Below are 25,349 nucleotides of genomic sequence, written 5' to 3'. Positions count from 1 at the left end.
CTTATTTTTTTATAACAATGCATTTCTTGGCAGAAATCCCTTCTGGAACAAGTGAACTTCCATGTACCTTAATAACAAACATGTATGCCATCTGAAAATACGAATAAAATGATTCAATTACGAGCCTAGTTGTTTTAGCCATGGACAAAGTGAGTAACCTTCCCGCGAGCCATGTTGGCAGAGATAATGGATGGGCTGGATATGCCGAGAGATGAGTTTGGATTTGTCTGATATGTAGCATGCTTCTGTCTATAACATGAGCTGGTCAGTTTGTGTAGGTAAACCTTTCTAATGCGTCTTTTTTGAAAGATACTGCAAAGGTGTTGTTCTCCACTTTCTGGAGGACCGAGTTTTGAAATCAGTGAAATGCCCTTTGGAATTAAAGTATGATAGCTAAGGAGATGGAGAAAATTATCGCGTTTGATTGCAAATATGCAGACGGAGTTGGAAAGAGAACACAGAGAAGGCTGTTGTATTACATATTCAAATGGGCAAACTTGACATCTGTGAAAGAGTGGTAGAAACGTCCATTCATGTATACGGGTAAGATAGTCTAGCTAGCTACATTTACAGTACCAGTCAAAGTTTGGACACACCTACTCATTCAAGGGTTTTTCTTTGTTTTTACTATTTTCTACATTGTAGAATAATAGAAGTAGCCACCCTTTGCCTTGATGACAGCTTTACACACTCTTGGCATTCTCTCAACCAGCTTCACCTGGAATGTTTTTCCAACAGCCTTGAAGGAGTTCCCACATATGCTGAGCACTTGTTGGCTGCTTTTCCTTCACCCTGTGGTCCAACTCATCCCAAACCATCTCATTTGGGTTGAGGTCGGGTGATTGTGGAGGCACTCCATCACTCTTCTTCTTGACCAAAGTAGAGACGAACAAAGCCGGATGGGTGTAGACAAAAAAGATCTCTCCTGTAGGTTTACAAAAACATTCAAGGGCCATTTTCTCAAAAGTGAGGTTACAGGTTTATCAACTTTCAAAGCAGAATTACTTTACCATTGTTCCTCTACTGTGGTGTATGATATATCATTTTCTATTTTTTTTGTTCCATGCAAACAGTGATGAAGGGTCTCAGTGTGGAGGTGTCATGCTTAGGCAGACAGGAAGCAGAACCCCTGACATACTGTAGCGTGGGTAACAAAGCGACACAACACCGACATATGAAACCACCACTTAATTTGCAGAGCAATGTTACGCAATTTGGGTGATTTTGGCACAGCCGGAGGAAGATTAGGGGCTTGATGAATTAGGGGAGCACTGTCAAGATCAAATCACGTTAATCATTGCAGTCGGAGTACAGACTCGGTTTTCATCCCCACTACTCCTTCCTGGTTTGTTTAGTGATGAATAGCTTCTCTGCTGCAGGAAAAAAATATTGTATCACCATCAACATCAGATATGTGAATATAATTGGAAGGACAAGTCCCACAAACCTATTTATTTGTTTTATCCATCTGTTTGTGTTTTTTAAGATAAGCAGAGGAGGGAGAGGAAGGCTGGCAATGTTAAGCAGAGGAGGGAGAGGAAGGCTGGCAATGTTAAGCAGAGGAAGGCTGGCAATGTTAAGCAGAGGAGGGAGAGGAAGGCTGGCAATGTTAAGCAGAGGAGGGAGAGGAAGGCTGGCAATGTTAAGCAGAGGAGGGAGAGGAAGGCTGGCAATGTTGAGCAGAGGAGGGAGAGGAAGGCTGGCAATGTTGAGCAGAGGAGGGAGAGGAAGGCTGGCAATGTTGAGCAGAGGAGGGAGAGGAAGGCTGGCAATGTTAAGCAGAGGAGGGAGAGGAAGGCTGGCAATGTTGAGCAGAGGAGGGAGAGGAAGGTTGGCAATGTTAAGCAGAGGAGGGAGAGGAAGGCTGGCAATGTTAAGCAGAGGAGGGAGAGGAAGGCTGGCAATGTTGAGCAGAGGAGGGAGAGGAAGGCTGGCAATGTTGAGCAGAGGAGGGAGAGGAAGGCTGGCAATGTTAAGCAGAGGAGGGAGAGGAAGGCTGGCAATGTTGAGCAGAGGAGGGAGAGGAAGGCTGGCAATGTTAAGCAGAGGAGGGAGAGGAAGGCTGGCAATGTTAAGCAGAGGAGGGAGAGGAAGGCTGGCAATGTTATGCACAGGAGGGAGAGGAAGGCTGGCAATGTTAAGCAGAGGAGGGAGAGGAAGGCTGGCAATGTTGAGCAGAGGAGGGAGAGGAAGGCTGGCAATGTTGAGCAGAGGAGGGAGAGGAAGGCTGGCAATGTTAAGCAGAGGAGGGAGAGGAAGGCTGGCAATGTTGAGCAGAGGAGGGAGAGGAAGGCTGGCAATGTTAAGCAGAGGAGGGAGAGGAAGGCTGGCAATGTTGAGCAGAGGAGGGAGAGGAAGGCTGGCAATGTTGAGCAGAGGAGGGAGAGGAAGGCTGGCAATGTTATGCACAGGAGGGAGAGGAAGGCTGGTAATGTTAAGCGGAGGAGGGAGAGGAAGGCTGGCAATGTTGAGCAGAGGAGGGAGAGGAAGGCTGGCAATGTTAAGCAGAGGAGGGAGAGGAAGGCTGGCAATGTTAAGCAGAGGAGGGAGAGGAAGGCTGGCAATGTTAAGCAGAGGAGGGAGAGGAAGGCTGGCAATGTTAAGCAGAGGAGGGAGAGGAAGGCTGGCAATGTTAAGCAGAGGAGGGAGAGGAAGGCTGGTAATGTTAAGCAGAGGAGGGAGAGGAAGGCTGGCAATGTTGAGCAGAGGAGGGAGAGGAAGGCTGGCAATGTTGAGCAGAGGAGGGAGAGGAAGGCTGGCAATGTTAAGCAGAGGAGGGAGAGGAAGGCTGGCAATGTTAAGCAGAGGAGGGAGAGGAAGGCTGGCAATGTTGAGCAGAGGAGGGAGAGGAAGGCTGGCAATGTTAAGCAGAGGAGGGAGAGGAAGGCTGGCAATGTTAAGCAGATGAGGGAGAGGAAGGCTGGCAATGTTGAGCAGAGGAGGGAGAGGAAGGCTGGTAATGTTAAGCAGAGGAGGGAGAGGAAGGCTGGCAATGTTGAGCAGACTAAACGTTTTCTGGGACGGACAACAAATAAAAAGTTGTGGAATGGAAAGAAATGTCAGTGTGGTTGGAGACTGAAGGACAAAAATAAACACAATTGAGCCAAAGTTCTGTCTGTCTCTCTATCTTCCTTGCCTGCCTCTCTGCCTGTCTCCCTATTTGTCTGTCTGACAGATCCCTTTCCGTGAATCTCCTCTAATGTGAAGAGGATGTTTCCCTGGCAGTTTGCTCCCTAGTGTTGCAGCACACCATTCCAAAAGGACCACAGAGCTTTCCAAGTCCCACACCATGAAACGTAAGGAGGGGAGATGTTGTTGATGCTAAACTGGCTGGTTCTTTCTTTTCTCTCTCAGTATCATCTGTCTCTGATATGGACCTGGCTTTCTCTCTCTCCATTTGGAAAGGCTTCTCTCTCTCTCAGGCTCGGATGGAGGGATCACCGAGGGTGAATCACAACAGGGTGATGACTGACCTGCTCATTCACATTCTTGTAAAGAATGGGATGCACTTAAAAACAAAGTTGATTATTTCATTTAATTGAAGATAAGGTTAAACAAACAAGCAAGGTGTCACGACTTCCACCAAAGTTGATCCCTCTCCTTGTTCGGGCGGCGTTCGGCGGTCGACGTCATCGACTTTCTAGCTGCCACCGATCCATGTTTCACTTTTCCTTTTGTTTTGTCTGTTTACACACCTGGTTCCCATCTCATAATTATGTTCCTTATTTAACCCTCTGGTTTCCCTTTCTGTTTGTGCGTGATTGTCTTTCGTGTGTTGGAGTTTTGTCCTTGTTTGATAACGGGATTTTTGTTACGTTCTTGGATGGAGTAAATACAGTGGTTTATTTACTCTTACCCGTGTCCTGCGCCTGACTCCTTCGCTATCTTCTAGATAGACTCTGACACAAGGGCCCAACGCTCCAGCTAGATGCCATTGTCATGAACACTCCCATTCTGCCCTGCTCTGCAACACAAGTGGTGTGAATCTGAACTTAATAAGTTAGTCTTAATTACCCATGCATGGTGTGGAGGGGGTGTGGCTCGTAATGGTACCTCCCCTCATGGTGACGCATGTCGATCGGGATTGGTGTGTGAAACGTGGGGAAGAGATGGTGAGGACCTGTGAGAAGAAAGAGAGGGAGGAGAGATAAGAAAGATATGGGCACTTCTATAAAGACTTTCAAGTGAAATATTTAAAAGGGTAAAAACCTAAAGCTACAATGCTGCAAACATGAACCACCTCAAACAGCTGGCTGAGCATTTTCGTGTTAAATATTGGCCCTATCACACAGGCAGAAGGCTAAATAAATAATCAAAGAGGTCCTGAGGAGTCCTACTACATCTCAAACAAGAGAGATGAGAAAGATCACATTGGGCCTTTGACAAAGACCTGCTGCGATCCAGCCCTTTGAACTTAGTGTATGTGTGTGTGTTCATGTGTGCGTGTGTGGTTTGTGTGTGTGCGTGTGTGGAGGTGCCCATTTGAAGGAGAGATACAGTCTGGACATAAACAAGGAACAACAGTCGTGAGAGGAAAACCTCTGACTCACACTACACTTGAGATGCTCACCTCACTTCACCTTACTGGCAGCAAGCAGCGGCTATAAGCAGCAGCTAAACCATTATTATCCTGCAAACTGGTATTGGTTATTATCCTACAAACTAGTAGTGGTTATTACTCTACAAACTAGCAGTGGTTATTACTCTACACACTAGCAGTGGTTATTATCCTACAAACTCGCAGTGGTTATTACTCTACAAACTAGCAGTGGTTATTACTCTACAAACTAGCAGTGGTTATTACTCTACAAACTAGCAGTGGTTATTACTCTACAAACTAGCAGTGGTTATTACTCTACAAACTAGCAGTGGTTATTACTCTACAAACTAGCAGTGGTTATTACTCTACAAACTAGCAGTGGTTATTACTCTACAAACTAGCAGTGGTTGTTACTCTACACACTAGCAGTGGTTATTACTCTACACACTAGCAGTGGTTATTATCCTACAAACTCGCAGTGGTTATTATCCTACAAACTCGCAGTGGTTATTACTCTACAAACTAGCAGTGGTTATTACTCTACAAACTCGCAGTGGTTATTACTCTACAAACTAGCAGTGGTTATTACTCTACAAACTAGCAGTGGTTATTACTCTACACACTAGCAGTGGTTATTACTCTACACACTAGCAGTGGTTATTATCCTACAAACTCGCAGTGGTTATTACTCTACAAACTAGCAGTGGTTATTACTCTACACACTAGCAGTGGTTATTATCCTACACACTAGCAGTGGTTATTATCCTACAAACTAGCAGTGGTTATTATCCTACAAACTAGCAGTGGTTATTACTCTACACACTAGCAGTTGTTATTATCCTACAAACTCGCAGTGGTTATTATCCTACAAACTCGCAGTGGTTATTATCCTACAAGCTAGCAGTTGTTATTATCCTACAAACTAGCAGTGGTTATTACTCTACACACTAGCAGTGGTTATTATCCTACAAACTAGCAGTGGTTATTACTCTACACACTAGCAGTGGTTATTATCCTAAAATCTAGCAGTGGTTATTACACAACACACTCGCAGTGGTTATTATCCTACAAACTCGCAGTGGTTATTACTCTACAAACTAGCAGTGGTTATTATCCTACAAACTAGTAGTGGTTATTATCCTACAAACTCGCAGTGGTTATTATCCTACAAACTAGCAGTGGTTATTACTCTACACACTAGCAGTGGTTATTATCCTACAAACTAGCAGTGGTTATTATCCTACAAACTCGCAGTTGTTATTATCCTACAAACTAGCAGTGGTTATTACTCTACAAACTAGCAGTGGTTATTATCCTACAAACTCGCAGTGGTTATTACTCTACAAACTAGCAGTGGTTATTACTCTACAAACTAGCAGTGGTTATTACTCTACAAACTAGCAGTGGTTATTACTCTACAAACTAGCAGTGGTTATTATCCTACAAACTCGCAGTGGTTATTACTCTACAAACTAGCAGTGGTTATTACTCTACAAACTAGCAGTGGTTATTACTCTACAAACTAGCAGTGGTTATTATCCTACAAACTCGCAGTGGTTATTACTCTACACACTAGCAGTGGTTATTATCCTACAAACTAGCAGTGGTTATTACTCTACACACTAGCAGTGGTTATTATCCTAAAATCTAGCAGTGGTTATTACACTACACACTCGCAGTGGTTATTATCCTACAAACTAGCAGTGGTTATTACTCTACACACTAGCAGTGGTTATTATCCTACAAACTAGCAGTGGTTATTATCCTACAAACTAGCAGTGGTTATTACTCTACACACTAGCAGTGGTTATTACTCTACACACTAGCAGTGGTTATTATCCTACAAACTAGCAGTGGTTATTATCCTACAAACTAGCAGTGGTTATTACTCTACACACTAGCAGTGGTTATTACTCTACACACTAGCAGTGGTTATTATCCTAAAATCTAGCAGTGGTTATTATCCTACAAACTAGCAGTGGTTATTATCCTACAAACTAGCAGTGGTTATTACACTACACACGAGCAGTGGTTATTACTCTACAAACTAGCAGTGGTTATTATCCTACAAACTAGCAGTGGTTATTACACTACACACGAGCAGTGGTTATTACTCTACACACTAGCAGTGGTTATTATCCTACAAACTAGCAGTGGTTATTATCCTACAAACTAGCAGTGGTTATTACACTACACACGAGCAGTGGTTATTACTCTACAAACTAGCAGTGGTTATTATCCTACACACTAGCAGTGGTTATTATCCTACAAACTCGCAGTGGTTATTACTCTACAAACTAGCAGTGGTTATTACACTACAAACTAGCAGTGGTTATTACTCTACAAACTAGCAGTGGTTATTACACTACAAACTAGCAGTGGTTATTACTCTACAAACTAGCAGTGGTTATTATCCTACAAACTAGCAGTGGTTATTATCCTACAAACTAGCAGTGGTTATTACTCTACACACTAGCAGTGGTTATTATCCTACAAACTAGCAGTGGTTATTATCCTACAAACTAGCAGTGGTTATTACTCTACACACTAGCAGTGGTTATTATCCTACAAACTAGCAGTGGTTATTATCCTACAAACTAGCAGTGGTTATTACACTACACACGAGCAGTGGTTATTACTCTACAAACTAGCAGTGGTTATTATCCTACACACTAGCAGTGGTTATTACTCTACAAACTAGCAGTGGTTATTACTCTACAAACTAGCAGTGGTTATTACTCTACAAACTAGCAGTGGTTATTATCCTACAAACTAGCAGTGGTTATTACTCTACACACTAGCAGTGGTTATTATCCTACAAACTAGCAGTGGTTATTATCCTACAAACTAGCAGTGGTTATTACTCTACAAACTAGCAGTGGTTATTATCCTACAAACTAGCAGTGGTTATTATCCTACAAACTAGCAGTGGTTATTACACTACAAACTAGCAGTGGTTATTACTCTACACACGAGCAGTGGTTATTATCCTACAAACTAGCAGTGGTTATTATCCTACAAACTAGCAGTGGTTATTACTCTACAAACTAGCAGTGGTTATTACACTACACACTAGCAGTGGTTATTACACTACACACTAGCAGTGGTTATTACACTACACACGAGCAGTGGTTATTATCCTACAAACTAGCAGTGGTTATTATCCTACAAACTAGCAGTGGTTATTACTCTACAAACTAGCAGTGGTTATTACTCTACAAACTAGCAGTGGTTATTATCCTACAAACTAGCAGTGGTTATTACTCTACACACTAGCAGTGGTTATTACTCTACACACTAGCAGTGGTTATTACTCTACACACATCTTTTTGGGAGGGATTGCCAAGGAAGGCATATATTGACTTTCTCTAGCCCTTTCAAACGTCAGAAAACGAAGGATATTTCTAGTGATCAGGCTGAGCTAAGGATGCTGTGCTCCTGCTCCATCCTTACCTCCTTAGCATGGGGTGTAACTGTAATATTTACAATTCCCATAATACCCCAGTAATTGAAACCTTAAGTTACAGACAGTCTGGTCTGGGTACTTTGTGTCCATTAATAGCTCTCTATCTGTAATGGGGGCGAAACAGAGCTATTTCACCATGAGTGTGTTTTTTTATGTGAAATACTCAAAATGCACAAATCAACAATTTCCTGCCATAAAAAGGTTCATAGCTCGGGGAACGTCTTGTTAAAAACAACAGACCTTCATTAATTAGTGTGATGATTACAACCTCTCAGTCTAAGCCTCTAACCTCTCCCTCTAGTTCTCTGTATGAAGTTACAGTACAGCAGAAGTGCTCTGCTCCCATTAAACACTTTCTAAGTTATAACCAGTTCCGTTTTTTCCTCCTTTAACATCATCCCCTTTTAAATGTATTCAGAATAAAATCAAAGCGTGGATATTCAGCACAACATCCCACCCCAACAATGGCACTGGTTTACGTAAGTAAAAGCATCTGAGTCTTTTGTACTGAATCCAAGCTAGTGTGTGTGTGCATTGCAGTGAGGAGAAGGAGAAAGAGAAGGAGGAGAAGGAGGAGGCCAGGTCAGCTCACTTGGGTTGGCTGGTTGATCTCTGGGATCTCTGTATTAAGATTCTTTGGGCAGCATCATGCGCTCCAGTGAGTCAGAGATGACCTGGGGGTCAGAGGTGGCACAGATCATTATCTCCTTTTGTGAGGGGGATTGGGGGAGGAAGGAAGTAGGGGAGTAGCCGATGTGTGTGTGTGTGTGATTTTAAGGAGAAGTTCTACCTGCATGAGTCCGCATTCCTGGGTCATCGCTAAAGCCACTAAAGCCCAACAGAGTCCCCTGTCACTTTGATTGACAGCCGCCACACTACAAAGCTCAGCCCACGATCAGAACACAAACTGAGGCAAAAGACAGCGATTGTTGTGGCCTTATAGCTCATCGGGTAGGAAAAGGACCCAGGCTAAGCCCACCACAGAGCTTGCCTCCAAGCGGTGGTGTTTAAAGACATGTCGGGAAACTTTCTTCAACTTTCTTCTGAGCCTGATGGCTCCTTCCTTGGCACCTCTCTGTTTGAGATGTACTTAGCGTCATTACTGCACAAAGACTCCTGATGTCATGTCTAAGAAAACATGCCACTGTAACTCAACTCTGCCTGGAGGCCAAACAGGAACGTTTCAGTGTTTTTCTTTGCAAACACAAAGCAAGACATTACTGGAACTTAGACGTGATTGAACTCATTCTTGTCATGATTGTCTTTATTGTACAGTACCCTTATTGGGACATTAAAATGCATGGTTTGAGGTATGCACTGTCCCAACAACTGTGATTGTTGTTAGAAATGGTTGACTTACATAGAATTGTTTACAAGTGTTTATCATGACATCAAGTCAGTGTAACTGAACATCCCTCCCTCGCGCTCCGCTCCACCTCTCTAGAATCCTAGAGAACCTCAGTCTCTGTAATGTTCTACACCATACTTATTTTCCACCATAATTTGCAAATAAATTCATTAAAAATCCTACAATTTGATTTTCTGGATTTTTTCCCCCACATTTTGTCTGTCATAGTTGAAGTGTACCTATGATGAAAATTACAGGCCTCTCCCATCTTTTTAAGTGGGAGAACTTGCACAATTGTTGGCTGACTAAATACTTTTTTGCCCCACTGTATATGTTACAGGGGAGGGTCCACAGGCACTGGACTGTCAGCTGTCCTCTGGGTGTGCAGCAATGTAGGGACACATTGCCCCAGCCTTTGGCACCCTGACACTCTCACTCTCATCTGGCAGGACACGGCTGAAAGTGTCACTTCAAAACCACCTTGCTTTTATCTCTGTATGGATCTCGGATTGGAGTTGATCCACCCACCTCATGGGAACGTGCTTCTTGAGCTGCGTTAGCTTTGTTTGTGTTCAGGTACATATATACATGTCTGTCTGCTCTCTATCCTTTTAGATGTTCCATCATCATAACATGTTTGCTTAAATGTCTTTAATAATATTGCTTCCCAACCCCCATAATAATGTTCTCAGAAGTGCCAAACATCCTGTCAGAGAGCGGGTGAGAAACAACCCCATTCTCTTTTCTTTTTGTTTTGGTCTTAAGCCGGGTTTGATCTCACCCCAAAGACAAAGACAGGTGTTCCACATTAACAATGGGCACTGGTGTGTGTGTGTGTGTATTTGAGTGTACGAGGTTTCCGAGCGAAGGGAAAACATTCGCTTTTCATGTCCCAACGCAGCAGCCAAGATCAGATCAGAAGAGGTTGAGGGGTTCATCCTAAATAGCATCCAATTCCCTATATAGTGCACTGCTTTTGACCGGGACCCTTAGAGCTGTGGTCAAAAGTAGTGCAATGAATAGGGAATAGGGTGCAATTTGAGACAGACCCAGGGGCTCATCCTTTAAGGAAGTACTCAGTGATAATAACATCCTGAGAGAGAGAGAGAGAGAGAGAGAGAGAGAGAGAGAGAGAGAGAGAGAGAGAGAGAGAGAGAGGGAGGGAGAGAGGGATAGACAGAGAGAGAGAGGGCCCTGGACAGGGTAATTAAAACAGCTTTTCTTTCTGTCTCTCTCTCCGAAAGATAATGAGGGAGTGAGCTAGGTGAGGGGGATATGAGAGGAAGGGTGCAAGGGAAGAAGGAGAGGAGGAGGAGGGGGCGCCATTCAGACAGGAAATTCCAGTAGGATATGTTGGCTGTGGTCCTAACGACACAGCACCATGCCAACGGCTACACACAACGAACGAATGGCCTTGTCCCTTCTCGCCCTGTACTATGGGTAGTAAAGCAACAGTCTGACCGGCCTGAGGCTTCAACTGGCTGGGGAAAAGCTTTGGGTAGCTAGCGTGCAATTTGTTACCGCCAAGCGAGGAGAAATACAGAGAGGGAGGCCTTTTCTTAGACTTCTATAGTATTGTACATCCATCCAACCACAACAGTTTAGCCCCTATTTGATTGGTCATTAAGAGTATTGTGTATGTAGAATGATCTAGGACCATTATGACACAGCATGAACCAGCCAGGCTAATAAGCCAGTGTGGTAAGTCGAATTCAACACACACACACACACACACACACACACACACACACACACACACACACACACACACACACACACACACACACACACACACACACACACACACACACACACACACACACACACACACACACACACACACACACACACACACACACACACACACACACACAGCAGGTTAATAGGCCAATGTATTAAAATCCATTTGAACCAGTTTAACGTTCACAGCCCCAGGTTTAGTCTGCGGTGCTGACTCCTACTGAGGCGTGGGCTCGCCATGGCGACAGAAGGATTAGGGGCTTTACAGGAGAGCACGGAACAACCACACCCCCTCTGTGTGTGTGTGTGTGTGTGTGTGAAAGAGAGAGTATGTGCTTCTCTTCATACCCCTCACTCTGGGACAAGTTAAAATGCTACATGTTTTATTGATAGGGTGATTTGGGACTGAAGGTAAGTAGATTAAGTCAGGGCCTGGCTCCATAGCAACACGTGACAGGTAGAATTGATGTTCATCATAGAGCCTGTTTTTACTTTCTTTGACTGGTTTGAAGTCTGACTAAGAAGCAGAGGAAGTTCACTTTCATATTCAAATAAACATACAGTATAGAAAAGGAACATTGTTGGCTCAGGGAAATGATGGGGTTATATTACATATTTGAAGTCCGGTTCCTTTTATAGTACATTAGGAAATAAGATGTTTACATCTCAAGCAGTACACTGTCCATTAGGTGACAGCTTGGCAATGACATCCGTATGCCATCTTAAACAGTAAGACTGAGGTGGCTGAAGAGGGACCATGCTGGGGAGAATGGGAGAAGGTTATTGGAAAATGTTTTTGGAAGGTGTTCATTAAATCATATCAGGCAGGGAAGCTGTGTTTGAGAAGCACTGTATATAAATGGAGTTGAATTATATGTATGTGTGTATGTGTGTGTGTGTGTGTGTGTGTGTGTGTGTGTGTGTGTGTGTGTGTGTGTGTGTGTGTGTGTGTGTGTGTGTGTGAGAGAGAGAGAAACAGAGAGAGTTGTGTAAACATGAACAGGAAAGGCACTCAGGACACCGCTACACAACGCCTGATGAAGATCGGACACATCTGTGGGTGCCCATGGCAACCAGCCCTAAACACAGCCTGCATGACGGGTCTTAGCGGCCAACACGCTCACATCACCCCCCCTCTCTCTCTCCCTCCCTTCTCTCTCCCTCTCCCAAACGGTCTTTTCTCTACCATCATCCATCTCCATCAAACAACAGGCCTAATCCACCCAATCACTCCCAACTAACTATACACTCCCAGTCTCACTGAACCCAAAATCTGCAAACCCCAACCTGCTCTTTGACTGCAGTCAGCATGACGCATTACCTATAGCTGAGGTAAGGTGGGGTACTGGTTCTCTTAATTGTCTTTAGGGTACTAGGACCTCACCTCTCTAACATCACAGTAAGGGTCCTATTCTAGTGTGGGGGCCAGGGGACATGGTCGTAAGGAGAATACAGCTATCTGTGTTGAGTAGATGTGTCTTGGGGGCTAATGACTGCTGTGCTTCACCCAGCTGGGAGCAGGCTGGGAGCAGGGTGGGAGCAGGCTGGGAGCATGGTGAGAGCAGGGTGGGAGCAGGCTGGGAGCAGGGTGGGAGCAGGGTGGGAGCAGGCTGGGAGCAGGGTGGGAGCAGGCTGGGAGCAGGGTGGGAGCAGGGTGGGAGCAGGCTGGGAGCAGGGTGGGAGAAGGCTGGGAGCAGGGTGGGAGAAGGCTGGGAGCAGGGTGGGAGCTGGGAGCAGGGTGGGAGAGGCTGGGAGCAGGGTGGGAGCAGGGCAGGCTGGGAGCAGGCTGGGAGCAGGCTGGGAGCAGGCTGGGAGCAGAGTGGGAGCAGGGTGGGAGCAGGGCTGCACTGTGGTGGGACACGCATTCACATTACATTTAAAGAGAAGAAGTTGGAGGGGGGCAGCCACCGTTTGCCCTCACTGGCCTGTGATTAGCCTGTTAGCATTAGCATGCTGTCAGAGTAGCTTTGGGGACCAGCGAGCCGAGCGAAGATCTCTGTAAGACTGATGAGGTGTCTGGGTAATCAGCTACCTGACCAGACTCTGATGGATCACCAGATCAGCTGACGTAACCCTGGTTAACTCACCCAGGTGTGGGCTTGGTTCACAAATTTCCTCAGAGCAGAAAAAGTATATTATCTCTATTAGAATAGACCAGGATAAAAAAGGGTTCTGTTGTCTGGTGAATGAAGATAATGTGAATGAAACTTGTCGTCACGGTGATTAAATTTATCTTGTTTTAACACTTTTTAGGCTGTTCTTAACACACTGATACTCACTTCATTCTCACTTCAAACCCAGAGCGGGAACTCAGGCCATAACAGCTTGTGTTGTGTTGTGCATCTGACCCCTAGCATCACAGCTAATAGAAAAGCTGCCAGCTCACACACAGAGCGTCCTCACATCCTCACGACCTTAACAGCCCGATGACGGCATGGTTCTACACTGGCTTAGCACATCCCCCTCCCCCTTCGTAAAAGGGACTTTTTTAACAGGAACAGGGAGCGAGAGGGGAAGGAACAGGAAGTACACTTCATAACCAGACAATGCGTGGGAGCAGCAGGCAGGAACGTCAATCTAGGGCAGGGATGGGCAGCTCTAGGACCTGACTGGTGTCACACTTTTGCCCCAGCCCCAGCTAACACACTCGACACCAATAATCCACTAATCATGATCTTCGGTTTAGACTCTCTGGCCCCCAAGGAGAGTTGCACATCCCTGATCTAGGGGGTGGGGGTGCCGTGGCTGGGGGTCACCCCTAGGTGAGGGCCTCCTGGGGTACCTGGGTTCTGGGCCTTTTCAGGTCGAAGGGAACTAGAGGGTCTGGGGAGTTTCTCAAAGAGAGAGACATATTCTGGACTCTATCAAACTGCCACTGAGGGTCTATAAAAACAACACTGTGATGATGCACAACATGTTTATTTCATGCAATGACTGCAGCGCCAATGTTTTGGCTCAACGGCAGCTCATTTGTTCTCAGAGTAGAAGACTCAGGAGACAGTTATTGAGGATTGATTTTCTATATTTTGTGTTCATATGAAAAGTATAGACACCTTAGGGGAAATCTGGTGGATATTAGGGATCATCATCAATTTTGGCTCACCAGCATCTCTAATTCTTTAAACGCCATCCTCTGAGAGATATGCTCTCTGGGCCTCAAACATCCAGTATGTCTGCCCTGGCTAAAACAGAGCTCAACTAACTGTCAGTGGAGTTCTGACACCGGGCAGAGCATCTTCAGTTTAAGTGCAGGCCCCAGGTCATCTAGTTGGATAAGATAAGAATACAGAACAACAACCTGACTCACCTCCTCACAGACACAGTCTGGTCTGGTGATCACTGTCCTGGGACTTCTGGTCTTGGGGAAACTATCTCACTCAGATAATTGGTTTTAAAAACACCAATGGCAAACAGCTGTGGAGGGTCTGAGACGGTCGTGTGATTGGTTTAAGGGTCAGAGATCCTAGTTCTCAGGTGCTTTGTTTGAGGTCTGATAATTCAGAGAGGCTGACTGGTCAGGCTCCGACCTTGTCTCTTCATAAAAACATTATTTTGGGAATTGCTATCCTGCGTACTGTCACCACGAGAAACGCTTGCAATAATGATTAATACCCATCATTGGATAGACAAGTCATTCATATTCCTACACTAATTCAAGTCTAGTGGCTTTATGGGATGTAACTCAGAGCCTATCAACCTTTCATTGGTTCTTGCGTCAGCTAGCCAGGCTACGTCAACTAAATGAATCAAACTCACATTTACATTAAAAACAACAAGCAGGGTCTGCAGTTTATTGTAGTGTAGTGTAGTGTAGGGTCTGCAGTGTAGTGTAGTGTAGGGTCTGTAGTGTAGTGTAGTGTAGTGTAGTGTCTGTAGTGTAGTGTAGTGTAGTGTAGTGTAGTGTAGTGTAGTGTAGTGTAGTGTCTGTAGTGTAGTGTAGTGTAGTGTAGTGTAGTGTAGTGTAGTGTAGTGTAGTGTCTGTAGTGTAGTGTAGTGTAGTGTAGTGTCTGTAGTGTAGTGTAGTGTAGTGTAGTGTATTGTAGTGTAGTGTCTGTAGTGTAGTGTAGTGTAGTGTAGTGTAGTGTAGTGTAGTGTCTGTAGTGTAGTGTAGTGTAGTGTAGTGTAGTGTAGTGTCTGTAGTGTAGTGTAGTGTCTGTAGTGTAGTGTAGTGTAGTGTAGTGTAGTGTAGTGTAGTGTAGTGTAGTGTAGTGTAGTGTAGGGTCTGTAGTGTTGGCTACAGTTCCATCCCACACAGAGAAAGTGAGATGATTTATCACCAGCCTTCATTTTATAGCATTATTATTACAGCACAGACCCGAGCAGCCAGTGTGAAAGCCCCTTAGCCATAAAGATAATGAACTGTGGGGAGACATTTCACTTCCTTCCACCCCCCTCTCTCACTCTCTCTCTACCTTTACCCTCCACCTATCCCTCCCCCCTCTATCCCCCTTCTCTCTCTCTCCCCCTTTCTCTGAGGACCCAGTTAGAGATTAAGAGTCTTAATTGGAGCATCCGGGTTGGTTTATAGTGAGGCAGTCAGGGGTGGGGGAGAAACCAAGGGAATGTCCAATAGCACAGCATGGAAGGGCCTGGTCTCAAAGGGGGACAGGGGGGTGGGGAGGAGGAGGGGAGCACCTTTCTCCCTGGACAATAGTGGTGTTTGTATGGCTGGGTTACGCTAGTTAGAGGGAGGAATAGTTAGGTACAGAAATGTTAGATGTTTCGCGGGTTAGGGGGAGAGGGAGGGGCGATGCGGCCGGGCAATCACTGATTCAAATGGTAGCTCGCCATCCTCTCGCAATGTTCTTGGTCCAGCAAGATAATAATAAACAGATGGACTGGCTTCACGCTGGAGTAGAGGAGGAGTGGAGTGGGATGGAGAGATAGAGGGGGGCACAGTCAACAATGGCATGAATTAAAAGGCTAACCTTAGGATCGGCCACGTAAACATGGTCTTTTTCTTTTTGTCGTCTGTCATGGAGTGCTTGTGTAACTAGACCAACCCTTCAGGCAGAAGAGCTCTCCTTACTCAAACACTACAGAGAGAGAGCTAAGAGCTGACAGCTCAATGCATCAACACACTGTCTACACTTTTCAAAGCATATGGTATATGGCACCCATATCAATTGTGACAAAATGTTTTGGAAACTATAGTGTTTACCAGATGTGGAGAGGTATGTGGACAGCCCATAATACAACTTTTAGTGGATTTATGGTAAATGTAACCAAAATTGTGGGCATTTTACTCAGTTAGAATCAGACGACATTGTGTTGATTTACATGAATGTTTTTAATCCCATCAAAGGTAATACATCGTGATTCCCTTGAGTAAACTTTAGCATTGAGAGGGTCATGGGGAATGCAATAAGCCATGTCGCCCTAGTTCAGAAGCCAGCATCTTTTTGGTGGCTTCGTGTACCGAGCGCAGTTGAAATGTTTACTTGGCTGTAATGCAAGTATGAAAGTAAAATAAACAGGGATCTATGAGTAACACATGTTGCTTTCTTCAGCCCCTTCCTGCATAGCTGGCAGAGAGGTCGACACGTTCACCGGTGGATTTACTCGGTAGAAGAGAGGGAGAGGTTGATCTGTGTTCATCTACATGTCCATCTTAATTACTCTTCGTATAGTTAGAGTGGGCAGGCAAATCAAACACTGGAGAGTTCATACAACATTGTGAGTGACTTGAGTAAAGCGTAATAACAATATGGTTGTTTCAGACACCGTAGGCACACACACAGCCACTACTATTACTGGGGATATGGGCTGATGTGTAGGGTGGTACAAGGTCCAGGGTGAGGCCATGTAGAACTGGGGGAGTCCATTTACAACTCAAGGAACGATTTTGTTTAGATGTTTGCTTACTTGATAAGCACCATCCATGTTTGTTGCAATGCAGCTTCTCACAAAAAGGCAGGTGAAAGAAAGAGCCATACCTCATGAGACGAGAGACAAAGAAAGAAACAGAGAGAGAGAAATGGAGAGAGAGTGTCTGGGACATTACTCAGCCACAACAACAAACCTCATGATAACTAATCATCCATCACCATGAGTCGAGTGACAATAGCTAGATGCTACATTGTGTGATAAAATTAGCTGCTACGTCCTTAGTGTGTGTGACCCAGATGGGAGACGAGTTTGTTCACCTCAGAACGTGTCTTGCGGTATCTTCTTTATCTTCCCAAAGTTTGTTTCAAGTTGTAATGTAACGTGCACATGTACAGTGAAATGCCTTTATTGCAATCTACAAACCCAACAATGCAGTAATCAATAAAATAGTGTACAAAGTCCCCTCATAAAGGCCATGTGTTGGAGTGCGTTTGGAGTCAAGCCCAGGAGTCAATTGTGAGTCCACTAAGTTCTGTTCACACACTCCTTTATGCTTCCTCAACACCATGGTAAATATTGTCAGACGAGGGCATGGCATGAGTGTCTCTCTCTCTCTTCTCGCAGTCCTTCTCAGAGTGCTAGCTCTGCAAATAAGTGTCATATTGATCTTAGAGTGGACTGGGGCTGGGGAAGGAGGCTGTCGTGTGTGTGTGTGGTTTGATGAGGGGGGAGGAACAGATGGGCCTGGGTAAACACCCTAAATGTGTCCTAGACACACACACACACGCACACACACACACATATGCATGCACACAGCTCAGAGTGGGCTATCGTCTGTGTACCCCCTTCCATTCAGAGACTAAGTGCGAACAGAGGCAAAGACAACACCAGAAAAAGACAAGGGAGGCTGCTGAGGGAGGACGGCTCATAATAATGGCTGGAATGGAGTGAATGGAATGGTTTGATAAAATGGTTTGTCTCAGTCTCCAGTATTTATGCTGCAGTAGTTTATGTGTAGGTATGCAACTTTTCAGGGAAGTCAGGAACCAATACACGCAGTCAGTCAGGAAAGCAAAGGCCAGCTTCTTCAGGCAGAAATTTGCATCCTGTAGCTCTAACTCCAAAAAGTTCTGGGACACTGTGAAGTCCATGGAGAACAAGAGCACCTTCTCCCAGCTGCCCACTGCACTGAGGCTAGGTAACACGGTCACCACCGATAAATCCATGATTATCGAAAACTTCAACAAGCATTTCTCAACGGCTTCCCATGCCTTCCTCCTGGCTACTCCAACCTCGGCCAACAGCTCTGCCCCCCCCCCCCCCCGCAGCTACTCGCCCAAGCCTCTCCAGGTTCTCCTTTACCCAAATCCAGATAGCAGATGTTCTGAAAGAGCTGCAAAACCTGGACCCGTACAAATCAGCTGGGTTTGACAATCTGGACCCTCTATTTCTGAAACTATCCGCCGCCATTGTCGCAACCCCTATTACCAGCCTGTTCAACCTCTCTTTCATATCGTCTGAGATCCCCAAGGATTGGAAAGCTGCCGCAGTCATCCCCCTCTTCAAAGGGGGAGACACCCTGGACCCAAACTGTTACAGACCTGTATCCATCCTTCCCTGCCTATCTATGGTTTTCGAATGCCAAGTCAACAAACAGGTCACTGACCATCTCGAATCCCACCGTGCCTTCTCCGCTGTGCAATCAGGTTTCCGAGCCGGTCACGGGTGCACCTCAGCCACGCTCAAGGTACTAAACGATATCATAACCGCCATCGATAAAAGACAGTACTGTGCAGCCGGCTTCATCGACCTTGCCAAGGCTTTCAACTCTGTCAATCACCATATTCTTATCGGCAGACGAAGTAGCCTCGGTTTTTCGGATGACTGCCTTGCCTGGTTCACCAACTACTTTGCAGACAGAGTTCAGTCTGTCAAATCGGAGGGCATGCTGTGCGGTCCTCTGGCAGTCTCTATGGGGGTGCCACAGGGTTCAATTCTCGGGCCAACTCTTTTCTCTGTATATATCAATGATGTTGCTCTTGCTGCGGGCGATTCCCTGATCCACCTCTACGCAGACGACACCATTCTGTATACTTCCGGCCCGTCCTTGGACACTGTGCTATCTAACCTCCAAACGAGCTTCAATGCCATACAGCGTTCCTTCCTTGGCCTCCAACTGCTCTTAAACGCTAGTAAAACCAAATGCATGCTTTTCAACCGTTCGCTGCCTGTACCCGCACGCCCGACTAGCATCACCACCCTGGATGGTTCCGACCTAGAATATGTGGACATCTATAAGTACCTAGGTGTCTGGCTAGACTGTAAACTCTCCTTCTAGACTCATATCAAACATCTCCAATCTAAAATCAAATCTAGAGTCGGCTTTCTATTCCGCAACAAAATCCTCCTTCACTCACGCCGCCAAACTTACCCTAGTAAAACTGACTATCTTACCGATCCTCAACTTCGGCGATGTCATCTACAAAATAGCTTCAAACACTCTACTCAGCAAACTGGATGCAGTTTATCACAGTGCCATCCGTTTTGTTACTAAAGCACCTTATACCACCCACCACTGCGAACTGTATGCTCTAGTCGGCTGGCCCTCACTACATATTCGTCGCCAGACCCACTGGCTCCAGGTCATCTACAAGTCCATGCTAGGTAAAGCTCTGCCTAATCTCAGTTCACTGGTCACGATGGCAACACCCACCCGTAGCACGCGCTCCAGCAGGTGTATCTCACTGATCATCCCTAAAGCCAACACCTCATTTGGCCGCCTTTCGTGTGATTGGAACGAATTGCAAAAATCGCTGAAGTTGGAGACTTTTATCTCCCTCACCAACTTCAAACATCTGCTATCTGAGCAGCTAACCGATCGCTGCAGCTGTACATAGTCTATCGGTAAATAGCCCACCCAATTTTACCTACCTCATCCCCATACTGTTTATATTTATTTACTTTTCTGCTTTTTTGCACACCAATATCTCTACCTGTACATGACCATCTGATCATTTATCACTGTTAATCTGCAAAATTGTAATTATTCGCCTACCTCCTCATGCCTTTTGCACGCAATGTATATAGACTCTTTTTTTTCTACTGTGTTATTGACTTGTTAATTGTTTACTCCATGTGTAACTCTGTGTTGTCTGTTCACACTGCTATGCTTTATCTTGTCCAGGTCGCAGTTGCAAATGAGAACTTGTTCTCAACTAGCCTACCTGGTTAAATAAAGGTGAACAAATAAAAAAATAAAAAATAGGGGGGCTAGGGTCAGTTTGTTATATCTGGAGTACTTCTGTCTTATCCGGTGTCCTGTGTGAATTTAAGCATGCTCTCTCTAATTCTCTCTTTCTCTCTCTCGGAGGACCTGAGCCCTAGCACCATGCCTCAGGACTACCTGGCATGAAGACTCCTTGCTGTCCCCAGTCCACCGGGCCGTGCTACTGCTCCAGTTTCAACTGTTCTGCCTGCGGCTTTGGAGTCCTGACCTGTTCACCGGACGTGCTACCTGTCCCAGACCTATTATTTGACCATGCTGGTCATTTATGAACATTTGAACATCCTGGCCCAGTTCTGTTATAATCTCCACCCGGCACAGCCAGAAGAGGACTGGCCACCCCTCATAGCCTGGTTCCTCTCTAGGTTTCTTCCTTGGTTTTGGCCTTTCTGGGGAGTTTTTCCAAGCCAATGTGCTTCAATACCTGCATTGCTTACGGTTTGGGGTTTTAGGCTTAGTTTCTGTACAGCACTTTGAGATATCAGCTGATGTACGAAGGGCTATATAAATACATTTGATTTGAGTTTGATACACATCCATGTGTTTGATACCATTCCATTCACTCCATTCCAGCCATTATTATGAGCCCGTCCTCTCAATTAAGGGGCCACCGGCCTCCTGTGATATTTACTATATACTGTGAAGATATACCATTACACCTTATGATTAGAATATGTCTCTAAACATATGAATGTAAAAAAATAAATAAGAATAATACCCAAGAGTAATGTAAATGACAGGAATGGCACATGGTTGCTTTGAGAAAAAGTGATTAATGCACTTTGTAATACCCCCCCACCAATGATAGAGCAGCAGTGTGACTGAGGACTATGTCATTAAGGTTTTAGACCACATCTAAATCACTAGCAGATGGTGACTCTCTACTCTACCACTGTTGTAATGAGACGTTTAGGGAACATATCAAAGAGCACGAAGAGGTTTTATGTTTCCTATCAAGACTTAAAAGGACTGTCATTAGTGTTAATGTTGAGATGAGGAGGAAAGGAATACAGCAGTGGATCTTAGTCAAGACTGTTTGTGTGTATATGGTTTGACAACATGGATGACACCATGTTGTTATCAATGGTTCGAGGTCCAGTCACTAAAGTAAAGAACACACAGAACTAACGATTGGTCAGAGGCCAACCATCACCTGACTGTCTCCCCATCTTTTTGGTGTGTCCTTACCTTAGAGCAATCCAATGTAGAAGTACTATACTGTACACTGACATACTGTACTTGAGATCTAAAATAATGCATAGATAAAGTAAGGCAAACCTCTGGCCTCCTGACATTGGCTGGTCGGTAAAGATGGTTCTGACGGGGTTAAAACAGCACAGTGCTTGTTTTTCCAAGACTCTGATTACAAAGCATTTTTCCTTCCCATCAAAGCAAAGAAAGCCCCCAATCTAAGAGCAGCACATTGAAGTTTAACAATCACCCCTTCCGCCTTGATGATGAGATGATCCACATGTGCCACAGATGTCCCCTAACTAATCCAAGTATCCATCCCAAATTTATCCCCTATGAAGTGCCCTACTTTGGACCAAAGTCCAATGGGCCCTGGTCCAAAGTAGTGCATGATATACAGTAGGTGGAATAGGGTGCAATTTGGGATGCAACCCAAGTCTTGTTCTTCTTGTGGGTCGTACAGTGGGTTGTACTGTGGGTCGTACTGGGTGCCACACGTTGCCCCCCTGTGTTATTTTTAATTCTCCTCATTTTAAATAGGCAGACCATATTCTGCTCTCTTGACAGACAGAGAGGAGCTCTCTTGTGACCGTGAAGTCATCATAGCTGCTGGATGTGGGAAATTAATGACGACGACGCAGAAATCAACTGGTTGCTTTGATAGTTTCATATATCATATTTTCCTTCAAGGCGTAATCTATTGCCAGAGCTCCACACAGCTAAGCTCCACCACCACCTCACTCAAGAGCTACTCTGTTTGTCTGACCTCTGCCTCTTTTCCCCTTACACTTAGGCCTGTTAGGCCTGAGCTTTTGCCATAGCTGGGGTGAAGTAGGGTGGGACGTACAGGGGAGCGAGTGGGGAGTGAGTAGGGAGCTAGTGGAGCCTTAACCTGTTGAAATAGTTTGTATGATCCAGATCGAAACTTTGTGCATTTACCAGCCCAATAAAATGTGTGGTGGAGCAGTGGTGTGTGTAGGACCTACTTCACTCATTATCCAGTTGCAAAGAGTCTCTTTTAGAGTGTCAGTTGCTCTAAAACTGGGCCTGAACAGGACCATGTCTGAAACCATGTCTGCAGCCAGCAGAAATATGATCTGCCCTGTCAGACCTGTAGACCGCCACTTGTCAGCTCCTATTAGGACTACAACTTGGCACAGCTTACATGTGGTATCTATCACCTAACCATGGGTTACTGAGCCACTACACCAGCCACACGTCTCTACCCCCGCCCTCCCATAACAGCCCCCCCCTACCTCAGGAGACTTTACATGAACTGAATCCTGGGATCACCTGAGGTTGTATTATGACAAGCTAATTGATCTATTAACTGGGTGGAGGCAGAGAGAGCGAGACCAGTAGAAACGATAGTGTTTTTGCCAACCGAAAATAAATTCAGCACGTTTGAGTGGATGGGCATAAGTAAGACGTTACACATAATTACTGATCTATAAAATACCTACACAATTATAGCATCCCCAAAAACTTGATGTGATTAAGATCCAGATTATTTAATAGATGCTTCCCAATGCTCCGCCTCACAACAGGGAAAATGCCTGTCAGGCTGCATGCTACTGTACATTTAAAATCCTGGTGCTGACAATAATCCTGAATAACAGTCCTTAACAAATAAAGGGCCTTGTTCCTGTTCAAGGTGTGACCTGTCCACACCTGTGCTGCAAACCGTGACAAACAAGAACCTGGTAAATTGGGACTTGGCTCTTTCCATTGGTCCTGTAGGAGAGTAACTAGAACTGGCCCATTCAGATTCCATACCCTTTTACAGTGTTAATGAGGGAAAATATTCCATTAAACGGTTTATGTAGAACTTGAGAATACAGAACCACCCGTTATTGCCTAACAGTCTGTCCTATTTTCTTATATGAGCAGTATGGTAACTGGTGAAGGACAACAAGGCGCCAGTTTCTGAAAGCGTAAGGGATTTCTTTTAAATACCAACACAATTTCGGCTCTTTCACAGGTATTTTACTTTAATGGAACAGCTTGTGAAATTTCGTAAACAAGGCTCGATTTGTAGCTGCACTGTTGTGGTTTTCAGGCCTCATTGGAGCTGAGTTGTGTCAATTGAAAACGTTTCGTATTGAGTCAAACGTGGTTTTCTTAGGGAGTTGAGGGCAATTACAGTGTCTCTGCTCTACAGGTCTGACAAGCTGCCGTGTCGAGTTGCCCTGAACATGAGCTAACTAAACAGACAGACAGGCACACAAGGCCCTATTTAGAGAATCATACAAAGCCTTGTCTCGTGTTAGTCTGTGCATGCACACCTGCAAAAACACTATTCACACTTTCTTTTTACTTGCTAAAAGTTATATTTTCTGACAAAACCATTAGAGGCTATATGAAATAAATCTGTGTAAGACCTTTAAAGTGAACAAAAATGATACTTTTTGCTTTCTGGCAGGCAGACAAGAACGAAAGTCTTTGATACTTCAGAGGGAACCTTGCTAAATGTCAGATATCATGTGTAGTAAGTCATTTGCAGCTGCTGTAATGTACAAAGAAAGAATGACAAATTGGGATACTGCAAGTCACAACCCTGTGGCGGGGTCTGTTCCTACAATTTTCCACAGATGTTCTTCACACATTTATTCAATATCACTCATAAGAAATTGTCAAAATAAAATATATTTATTTATCCAGTGGATATTTAAATGCATACCCACTCCTCTGAAACACTATTCCCATAACAGTTAGAGCTTGAATTAGCTAACCCCAGAATGAAAGTTGTACTTTAAACCAATAGGAGTTTGCAGAATGGGAGGATAAACTACTTTTGTAAGTTGTTAGGGTGACACTGGTCTTCATATGGACAGTGAACACAGTAGATCAGAGTTGGGGTCAATTCAGTCAGAACGAATAAGACTGAAAGTCCACCTCCAATTCGAATTGTCCTTGAGGCTTGAACTGAAATAGAATCCTGCACTGGACAGTCCAGTATGTGGTAATGGCGTGATCAGCCATGGAGTAGTATTGGGATAGCTCTGGCTCTATGTTCCTACAGGCTGCATGCATGTTGTTTGCTCGGCTGTTGGCAGCCCCTGACTGACTCCCTCACGGTCCTCCAGGCCCAGACGCCTCCCTGTCTCCACCAGCAGAGAGAGACTGGCCTGACTGGCCTAGAGGACATATTACCTGGAGCATAGAGAGATGAGATACAGTGCCTTGCAAAAGTATTCATCCCCTTGGCGTTTTTCCTATTTTATTGCATTACAACCTTTAATTTAAATCGATTTTTATTTGGATTTCATGTAATGGACATACACAAAATAGTCCAAATTGGTGAAGTGAAATGAAAAAAATTAATGTTTCCCCCAAAAAAGAAAAAAAGAAAAGCGGTGCGTATTCAGCCCCTTCTATGAAACCCTAAATAAGATCTGGTGCAACCAATGACCTTCAGAAGTCACATAATTAGTTAGATTGCACACAGGTGGACTTTATTTAAGTGTCTCATGATCTGTCACATGATCTCAGTATATATACACCGGATCTGAAAGTCCCCAGAGTCTGCAACACCACAAAGCAAGGGGCACCATCAAGCAAGTGGCACCATGAAGACCAAGGAGCTCTCCAAACAGGTTAGGGACAAAGATGTGGAGAAGTACAGATCAGGGTTGGGTTATAAAAAAATATCTGAAACTTTGAACATCCCACAGAGCACCATTAAATCCATTATTAAACAATGGAAAGAATATGTCACTGCAACAAACCTGCCAAGAAGGAGGAGCTGCAAAGCTCCACAGCGGAGATTGGAGTATCTGTCCATAGGACCACTTTAGCTGTACACTCCACAGAGCTGGGCTTTACAGAAGAGTGGCCAGAAAAAAGCCATTGCTTAAAGAAGAAATAAGCAAACGCGTTTGGTGTTTGCCAAAAGATGAGACAAAAATGTTGCTTTTTGGCCATCAAGGAAAATGCTGTCTGGCGCAAACCC

General features: G+C 44.8%; 1 protein-coding gene across 1 annotated transcript in view; it reads right to left on the bottom strand.

The window, feature by feature from the left end:
* Positions 1 to 25,349, bottom strand: part of LOC135546850 (zinc finger protein GLI2-like) — a 103,606-nt gene that overhangs the window by 33,204 nt on the left and 45,053 nt on the right. Inside the window, exon 4 of the mRNA XM_064975421.1 lies at positions 4,015 to 4,120. Within this exon, the coding sequence (XP_064831493.1) occupies positions 4,015 to 4,120 (106 nt within the window). The remainder of the gene's footprint in view (positions 1 to 4,014; positions 4,121 to 25,349) is intronic.

This window comes from Oncorhynchus masou, chromosome 10, assembly GCF_036934945.1.
Source record: "Oncorhynchus masou masou isolate Uvic2021 chromosome 10, UVic_Omas_1.1, whole genome shotgun sequence".
Classification (NCBI taxonomy): domain Eukaryota; kingdom Metazoa; phylum Chordata; class Actinopteri; order Salmoniformes; family Salmonidae; genus Oncorhynchus; species Oncorhynchus masou.
Note: the sequence above shows the minus strand (reverse complement) of the source record. Positions and strands in the feature narration are given on the sequence as shown.